This window comes from Antedon bifida, chromosome 2, assembly GCF_963402885.1.
Source record: "Antedon bifida chromosome 2, ecAntBifi1.1, whole genome shotgun sequence".
Taxonomy (NCBI): Eukaryota; Metazoa; Echinodermata; class Crinoidea; order Comatulida; family Antedonidae; genus Antedon; species Antedon bifida.
In genome coordinates, this window is record NC_136227.1 from 16,391,996 (window position 1) to 16,401,994 (window position 9,999).

General features: G+C 32.1%; 1 protein-coding gene across 1 annotated transcript; it reads right to left on the minus strand.

Annotated features, from left to right (window-relative positions):
• Positions 1-1,071: 1,071 nt before the first annotated feature.
• LOC144835082 (uncharacterized) lies at positions 1,072-9,959 on the minus strand. The gene is made up of 11 exons (XM_078690113.1): positions 9,827-9,959; positions 9,149-9,397; positions 8,427-8,612; positions 6,576-6,731; positions 5,580-5,861; positions 5,288-5,377; positions 4,888-5,107; positions 4,403-4,438; positions 3,630-3,929; positions 2,718-3,035; positions 1,072-2,462 (listed from the first exon to the last, which is right to left on the minus strand). Exons 1-11 carry the CDS (start codon positions 9,884-9,886, stop codon positions 2,179-2,181), a joined length of 2,181 nt encoding a protein of 726 aa, XP_078546239.1. The 5' UTR covers positions 9,887-9,959; the 3' UTR covers positions 1,072-2,178.
• Between the last annotated feature and the right edge of the window lie 40 nt (positions 9,960-9,999).

Sequence of the window (9,999 nt, forward strand, 5' to 3'; positions counted from 1 at the left end):
TGATTTAAAGTTGCACTTAGTTCCTTTCAGTCCCAAAAGAATAGAACAAAACTGAAAGGAACTGAGCTTATGGCGACATTTTTTGTGTGCCTTTCAGGTCAGTTACTCGGATTCTTGTCATTTCATCAAGAGTGAAATGTTTGAAGACTACACATTGTCATGCCATGTCAACTAAAAATCATTTCTAATGTTCCTTTTCCTTTACAAATTTTCCTAGATTTAATTAGCCAAGTACTATGACAGCAGTATAGTGTAATTTTATTGTATGCCAATCAAGACAATATTAGTCCTATAGGGCTTGTTTACAAAAACATCAAATACAATTTAATGTTTCTGATGAGTTTTAATAAATAAAAGCGTTAAGTACATCTCAAGCTTTGGAAAACAGTTATTATAGCAATATAGTATTTCAAGGCTTTATCTATGCCAATCAAGAGAATGAAGTACATAATTTGCATAATCAAGTGGTGTATCAAAGTATGAACTATGTTCTTTTGGTAAATAGGTCAGATTTATATATAAATTATTTAAAAAAAAAATTATTTCCACAAACAAAATAAAAGTAATTTCGCCATAAGTTCTCAAATACAAAATATTTAATGTTTATAGATATAGTGATACTTAGAAAAAAAGGTCCCATACCTGGGCAACCATTATTGAAAAATGACACACCGGGGGTAAAAAATAATTGCTGTTATACAGTAAATTATCCCATCTCCGCACCTTTTGTTCTGTTTAGCAAGTCTGTCAACTATCAAAAAAAGATGATATGGCCATCAATCAACATTTGTAAGTCTAATTACTACAAATTTGTAAGGCTTCTGTCGAAAAAAGTTAAGTGCATAAAAATCAATAGCCCAATCATTTACTAAATTCAGAAATAATGTAATAATAATCATTTATGTTTGCAAGATTGAAACCAATTTACCTTAGCATTATATGAATTTACTTGTGACTCGCATTGAGATTTAAAAGAAAATAGACAAACAAATATACAATACAAAACAAAATATATATTGTATATCATTTATTAAAATAGAATATGAAATATATATTTATGCAGTAACCAACTCAACTAATTTGGCTTTAGTAAATGTATATATTCGATGTATTTAATTGTGATTAACGCATAAACCACAAAATTGTACATTAGTTACCAGATAAGTTTAAAATTTTTGTCAAGTCAATAAAAAAGATTGAAAAAAGCTATGCCATGAAACATTTAAATCTTTGACTTTTAATGGTTTTAAATTTATGTAGCGCAATTATGAATGTTAACAGTCAAGTATATTGCTAATTAATATACAGTGTGTTATTATTTACACATATGTCCCATGTAAAACTTTGGGTACACCACAAGCGCTAACACTAACCATAGCCACCATAGCCGCACACATTGCTAAGACTCATCTTGGACAATGTATCTCTATCATTGACATGACTGACTGTATATATATAAAAAAAAAAAAGCTACATGCTAATATTGAATGTGATTGATTGGAGGCATCTGTATGGCTAGTAAAAATATCTTATTTTGGTGATGAATGGGGAGAAAGGACTATTCTGTTTTAGGTTTTCAGAAGCGTGTTGATCAGTCACACACACTAGTATAGACAGCAGCTGATAATTGTTTTGTTATAATACAGTATGTGGTATGGATTTTTGAGTACACATCTTAAATCACATGCACATTGTGGGTGATATGACAAATAAATATACTACAATATGGCACTGTATGTGGCATCAGACAATTGAATACTGCAATTCGGTTTTGCGCATTTATTTTTGTTACAGAGATTGAGTAACCACACACTTGAGAAGAGTCTAGGCTGTTGACTGATCATGTTCAAGCAACCAGTAGTGTTACACTGTCTATTAGTTCTACTTCACGTCCAAAATTGGAGCACTGCCTTTTTGAAAGGCATTATTTTTTATTTAAGATTTAAGCAGATACAAAAATACCTATAAATATAAAAATTTGTCATTCACGTAATCTCATGTCAGGTACGTGACCTATATTAGAGTACTTGAATTCCTTTGGTCTATTAAGACATAGTTAAAGACTTCTAAAAACATTGTTTCAATAGATCTTCTTTATTGTCCTTTATTAACTATGTATCTCCTATTGTTCATATAAATTGTTGAACTGAGTTACCATATAACTACAGTTCATATGGTCTACTGTAGGTTTTCAATAGACACTACTGTTTCTAGTAATTCTACAATGTCCATTCTCTCAACTGCTCTTAAGGCTTTTATTACTTCCTTTCGTTGGTTCACATCTCTTCCTTGCTTACATCGCCATTGTACCAGTGATTCCATCGTTGCTTCTACAGTCAGTGCTGAAAACCTTCTCTCATTTTGTGATAGCTCAACATCAGCAATACCAAGACCCCTGCAAAAACTCTTCCATTCTGTCATCTTCTCAGAAATTATCAGGAAGTCCAAGTCTGTTAAGCATCCTGTAAAAATACATTTAATTAAAACAATTTTGATCGTGTATGTTATATACAATTATTAATAATGAAAACAACAATTTTAATACTTGAATTAAAAAAATCCTCCAATATGCCTATAGGCTTTAACATTTGAAAAACAAAATGTAATATTTAATCATGTTTGTCCATCTCTCAACAATCTTATAAAAAGTAAATTAAATAAAAATAATCAGGTATATAGTTACAATAACATATTAAGAATAATAAGCGTTTACCCACCTTGTCCTGATTGGTCTGTAAACATTGGAACTTCTGAACTGACATCATCTTTGTATTCATGTCTTGTACACAGGCTATCAGCCAAATCAACACGTCCTTGTTGTTTTAAAGCCTTGATCATTGTAGGTAGTTGATGTGCTGCTCTTTGTCTACCTCTCCACTTAACCAGGACTACCATTATGTCATCTTCATCATGTCTGTTTTTACCTGTGATATTACTGATAACATCCCATTTAATTCCAAGGCGCACTGCTAATCTTCTCCAATGTTGACCTAAATTGTCACAGATGAACAGTAGATCTTGATCATCAAAACGAGCTGTGAAATAATTCAATTAAAATTCAACTCACAATTCCATTCATTCTTTTATTTCGGAATCATTTGTCCATAGAAAATAAACATAATTTTGTATCAATTAACAAATTTAAATAAAAATATTAATACAAACAATATCAGAATAAATTAAATAAAACAACACACCTTTATAACACACCTAAGAAGATTCTTAATCTATTTGGAGAATTGTGAGTTATTTATTAAAATGTGCTATTGCTCTTTTAATGATGTCATTGAGAGTGCAATGTTGATATATGTGCACAAGAATGCAATTTAGTTTTGCACGTTTGTTTTTGTTACACGGTGAGTGAGCAACCACAAGTTACAAGAGGCTAGGTTGTAGTTGAATGACCACATTGGATCAACCATTTGAATGATTTAGGCCTTTCCTTTCATTAAAAGTAGGTGTGTTAAAAAGCAATGTTTTATATTTGTAAAATAGTAAAAATATTTTCTTAGGTGAAAGATGAAAATTTTATATATTTTCACCTCATAAATTATTTGTACATTGTACTTTTATTCATTCATTATTTTTATACTATTTAATGGCAGGAATCACAATATAATGCTATATACCTGAAGGTTTGATAACCTTGGGTATTTCATCGTCAATGTATTTCTGAAACAGCAGATCAGCAAGATCATTACGATCATGCTGCCTTAGTGCGGTGCATAATACTTGTTGCTGATTAAGGTCACTACCAATGCTGCTTCTCCAACGTTTCAGCATCTTTGCTGTAGCTTTATCTGTCTGCTTTTCATTATCAAAAATAGCATTCACTTTAGACCATGTAAGCCCCAAACGAACACAAAATCGTCTGCAGGAAAGATCCATCTCTGTAGACACATTTTCAATAGTTAGGTCATCCACACAGTCTATGATTAAAAAAAACATTTTTACATTTTCTTTTTATTATTTTTACATGGATCTCTCTCAAAAGTTCAAACAAACAATGTTTTTAAAACATAATAAGCAATAAGGCTACATATAATAATACAAAAATAAGTCAATCAAGGCTTCCAGAATGTACTAATTGCTGTACTAATGTGTAAACAATACTATATTGTCATATGTAGAAAGAAGTGTAATATTTTGAAACAATTATGCCATTTACATTGAGTGGTATCATATTCCTCATCAACTATAGGTACTAACAGTGTATGCTTATGAAAGTAATATTAATTCTATTTCAATAACAGATGTAAAAGTATAAAAATCCTATAAGATTTGCAAATAGATTTTTGATATTGTATCCAATGCCTATGTAGTAGTTGCTTACTAGTAGAAGTGTATTTAATATATATATTATGATACGAAATACGTCTGTATCTGTGAAAGTCATATTTACCAATGTTATTCACATATTTGTCTTCAATGGACTCCTCTGTAAAAAAAGGTTAAATAATAACAGAATATTTAGGCTTTCACTATGAATTGAAAATCATAAAAAATGCGTACTGTAAATCTTTTAATTTTATCTAGCTTCTAATGTGTACAGACACAAATGGATACATACATTTTCAACAAGGGTCTCAAGGCATAGTAACAAATAGAGAAATGAACTTTGCCCAAAAATACATCTATCAGTTGAAACCAGCTATTATTTAGGGCATAATACTATAAGTTATTTGATATAAAGGAACAAATATTGGTAAGTATGTGTTCATTTTTTGTGTTAAATTTCTACAAATCCGTTAAAGTGATTTTGTAGTTTTCCCCTAGAGAAAAATAACATTGCATTATTGCAAGATTGTATATATTATTCATTTTTCGTCAACATCCTACCTAGGCTTCATGCGATCTTAAACAATAAAAACACAAATAATAATTTACCATTTGATAGGACATTGTCTCCAAACAGATTACAGTAACGTTTCACTTCCATTCCTCTGCTTCCACATGGCAACACATCTTTGTCAAATTTGCGTACAACATGCATATGAGTAGGTTCACCTTTTGAAGCACACACACAAGGGATGTACATCTTTACTTTAACACCATGTGCATTCTTCTCACTCAAAAAGTGTAATTCTTTTTGAAGGAAACTAAGCACCTGAAAAATAAATAAAGTTGTAACAGTAATGCAATAACAATTAAAAAGGAACAAATTAACAGGCATATATCAGTATTTCTAATGGCTAATTGTGTAAATAGAATTATGCTTGTGAAAGATGTAAAAGCAACAATAAGTTGGAGGTGTAAATAAAGTGTAGAATGTTTGATACTGGCTTACCTTCTTACAGATGCTAGATTGTGGATCATCATCTTCAGGAGAGCTGCTTCCTGATTCTGTGTTCATGATTGTCGTTCTGACAATTGTTGTCTGCAATTACAAAAAAACAAATCAATCCTTTAAACATTTTTACTCAAATCTAAAAGTCCATATTATTAACTTGAGATTTTCATCTTCATTGGATTCTGCCGTCATCCATTATTTGTCATTATTGTTTTTTACCTCATTGTCTTTTGGTCGAAATAATAGACTTTTGAGTAGAATTGAATAAAACTATTTATTATTATTTTACCTGGAATAAACGACGGTTGTTAATAGTAGCAACATTTAGAAGCACAAGATGATGGCCATCAACATTCAGTTCTACATGCTCATAAGACAATGCAGGCTCAACATCTTCCATTTGAAATTCCTCAATAAATTTAGTTGCAACACGTTGGAAGAGATCATCTGGAAGGTAGCCATCAAAGTCATGAAAGAGAGAAATAGCACGCTTCTCTTCATATTCAGCAGCCTTTGTATCATCACGTTGGGGCTTCAGGCGTGAAAGAACATAGAACATTCGTCCAACATTCTATAGAAACAAAAATGGAACATGAGTCCTAGATAGAATATATGAACAAATAATTAAAGACACCTTCCCTACAATTTGTGACGTTTTGTAAAAATAATACATATATATTACTTTAAAAACATTAAACCATGTCATTCCTTGTCTTAAATGTACGTTTTATGGTAAATTATGATAAAAAGTGAGAAACAATGCACTACCTAAGTAGCTCGCGGCGACCGCCCTCTCGTGGGCGGTCTTAGGCCTAGCCTAGCTAGGCTTAGTTTTGTAGGCCTAGCTGGTAAACATCGGTAACGTACGAACATTGTACGCTAGCTATATACCTAGCCTGAAGTTGTATAGTTGCTGCATTAATTGTCTTTCTATTTTTGCCAGACTCTGTTGATACAAATTGGGGAAAACCTGGTATTTTCGCTGAAAATTTAGATGTCTTCCATTTGTTTTGGCCTCACGATCGATCGAAAAGTGGGCGAATTACATGTGAAAAACAAAAATATCAATCCGTGCGCAATGCATTTTGGGATTTATAGCGGGTCGCTTTAATTATTAGAATCGAACTATTTTTCACATTTTGAACCGTTTAAAGACGAAAAAAGTTATCACAATAGGACCATATAGTATTATTTTTACATTAAATATAGTTTTTGATCTTAAATTAGATCTAAAAAACTTAGGGAAGGGGGCTTTAAACTAAAATGTTAAATAAAATAAAAATACCTCTTTACTCCTTTTTTCACACATTAACCCAAAGGTTTGCATGAGAGACACAAAGAAGATAATCATCTCATCTGACTCATCCTTCCAAATATGCTGCAACAGTCTTTCATCTAGTTTGCCCCCATTTAAATTTCTCCAAAGCTGTTTCAGAGATGGCTAAAAAACATAAAAGCACAAAAGTGTAATTTGTTAATGCAACAAAGTAATTATTATTCTTCTGGTCAGTAGAACCTCTCCTTTTGGAAAAACTTATTGAAGCTTACTTGTAAAATGAATGAGAGGCAGATTAACACCATGGCTAACCTCTATTAAGGGGACACTTTGTTGGGTCTTCCCTTAAACCTTATTGAAACTTACTTGTGAAATGAATGAGAGGCAGATTAACACCATAGCTAACCTCTATTAAGGGGACACTTTGTTGAGTCTTCTCTTAAACCTTATTAAAACTTACTTGTGAAATGAATGAGAGGCAGATTAACACCACGGCTAACCTCTATTAAGGAGACACTTTGTTGGGTCTTCCCTTAAACCTTATTAAAACTTACTTGTGAAATGAATGAGAGGCAGATTAACACCACAGCTAACCTCTATTAAGGAGACACTTTGTTGGGTCTTCCCTTAAACCTTATTGAAACTTACTTGTGAAATGAATGAGAGGCAGATTAACACCACGGCTAACCTCTATTAAGGAGACACTTTGTTGGGTCTTCCCTTAAACCTTATTAAAACTTACTTGTGAAATGAATGAGAGGCAGATTAACACCACGGCTAACCTCTATTAAGGAGACACTTTGTTGGGTCTTCCCTTAAACCTTATTAAAACTTACTTGTGAAATGAATGAGAGGCAGATTAACACCACGGCTAACCTCTATTAAGGAGACACTTTGTTGGGTCTTCCCTTAAACCTTATTAAAACTTACTTGTGAAATGAATGAGAGGCAGATTAACACCACGGCTAACCTCTATTAAGGAGACACTTTGTTGGGTCTTCCCTTAAACCTTATTAAAACTTACTTGTGAAATGAATGAGAGGCAGATTAACACCACGGCTAACCTCTATTAAGGAGACACTTTGTTGGGTCTTCCCTTAAACCTTATTAAAACTTACTTGTGAAATGAATGAGAGGCAGATTAACACTATGGCTAACCTCTATTAAGGGGACACTTTGTTGAGTCTTCCCTTAAACCTTATTGAAACTTACTTGTGAAATGAATGAGAGGCAGATTAACACCACAGCTAACCTCTATTAAGGGGACACTTTGTTGGGTCTTCCCTTAAACCTTATTAAAACTTACTTGTGAAATGAATGAGAGGCAGATTAACACCATGGCTAACCTCTATTAAGGGGACACTTTGTTGGGTCTTCTCTTAAACCTTATTAAAACTTACTTGTGAAATGAATGAGAGGCAGATTAACACCACAGCTAACCTCTTTTAAGGAGACACTTTGTTGGGTCTTCCCTTAAACCTTATTAAAACTTACTTGTGAAATGAATGAGAGGCAGATTAACACCATGGCTAACCTCTATTAAGGGGACACTTTGTTGGGTCTTCCCTTAAACCTTATTGAAACTTACTTGTGAAATGAATGAGAGGCAGATTAACACCATAGCTAACCTCTATTAAGGAGAGACTTTGTTGGGTCTTCTCTTAATGAGAGTGCTACAGTAATATGTTTACAAATACATATTTTAATATTAGAATATAATAGAATTAATAAGGTATAATTTCGTTCTCTGTGTGGCAGATTTTAGAGCTAAATCCATCACACTAAAAAAAAATTACCACAATGTTTACGTCTGATATTCACCAATGATTGACACCACTCAAAGAAGTGAAGTTTGCTAACCTGAATGCTGGGATCTATAACTGTGATGATTGTTTTAAACTTGTCAACTACTCCCATCAAATCTATAACAATTTTTTCTTTGAGGATCTTGTCATCTGGGTAGAACAGAATTTCGCCGATGTCGTGCAAGTACTCAAGAAACAGTTCTCTGTCAGTTATCTTACAACGAGCAAGTAAATCATTAATCTAAAACGTAAATAAATATCAAAATGAAAAATGTAATGAAAAAAAAAATGCTGATTAATTACAAACTGGTTTTCTGTTGATGTTATCATTTATTTCGTTGTTGAAAGGTTGTTTATATAGGACATAATACTTTATCATGCAAGGGTAGATTTGAATTCTGAAATTTTCCCAACCAACAGTAAACTCAAGGTTCACCACTTACTTCAATAATTATTAGAGGACAAAAAATGTTCCTTTTGTTTTGGTACTTGGTACTCTACTAAAATTGCACCGTTCCTGTTTGATAAACATTTGTTGAAGATTCACCATAAACAGTCAATTAACACAGACAGAAAAGCAGGGATTACTGTTACTATCAATAACAAACTTGTATCCCACACAATTTCAAATGTAATGAAACAAGCTTTTTTTTCACTTTAATTAACACCATTCAATGCAACACTCAGAAAAACAGGGTTTAATGCTTCAAATGTAATGGATGTTAAACATTAAAATACACATTCATCAATCGATTTGTTAAAGAAATTTATTCTAACCTCAGAAGTTGGTAGATATAGTTTGTCTTTTCGTAACTGTTGTATTTCCAGCAGTACTTGCAGCCATTTAATTGGAAAAGTAAGAATCATCATCTGGACTAATTTTTGTATTTGGAGAATGATTTTAGAAGCACCGCTCTTTTCAAATGGGACACTGTTTTCAATGGTAAAGAGCTCTCCTTGATACACCATGTCCTCGAATGGTTTTCCTTCCAGGGCTTTCCAAAGTATATTCTCTATTTCTTTTACCTAAAATGAATAACATCATATTGGAATTATACTTATGTCAGGGGAAGATTTAGAGTGTGCCTAGCCAACCCCAACCCCTTTTGTAAAGTGCAAAAAGTGTTTCATTTAAGTTATGTTATGCATTTACTTACCCATTGTACATTATATAATTATGCCAATATAAGAAAACAAATTCAAAATGTGTGCTAAATCATAGATATTTGTATACCCTTTTATTTGTTTTATTATATCCAAATGAAAAATAAAATTAAGTTAAGTTAATCAGTTAATCATAAGCCAGAACAGTACAGTAGTATGCGCATGACATGACGTATAAAACAATCATACATGATTGCCAATGTTAGAGATGAAACTATATATTGTTTCCAATGAATTAATGACAATATACAATTTTGTACTGTTTAAAAGGAAATGTGATGACATATGTACCCTTTGTTGTCTTTCTTGTTCAGTTTTACCAAGGCTCTCATAATGTGTACCAATCAGCATTATCTTGTTATTTTGTCCTTTTCTTACGTTTACAAAAACTGAACGAATCCAAAACAGAATGAAGTCAAGATTTGTCATTCGATGTTCATACATTTTTCCCTAAATAAAAAAAA

Coding starts and splice junctions, on each gene's coding strand:
- LOC144835082 (XM_078690113.1), bottom strand. CDS start 9,886: ATGCTGATTGGTACACATTATGAGAGCCTTGGTAAAACTGAACAAGAA. Junction 9,398..9,826: donor AACAAGAAAGACAACAAAGG/GTACATATGTCA, acceptor TATTCATTTTAG/GTAAAAGAAATAGAGAATAT. Junction 5,862..6,575: donor GTGAAAAAAGGAGTAAAGAG/GTATTTTTATTT, acceptor TTGTTTCTATAG/AATGTTGGACGAATGTTCTA.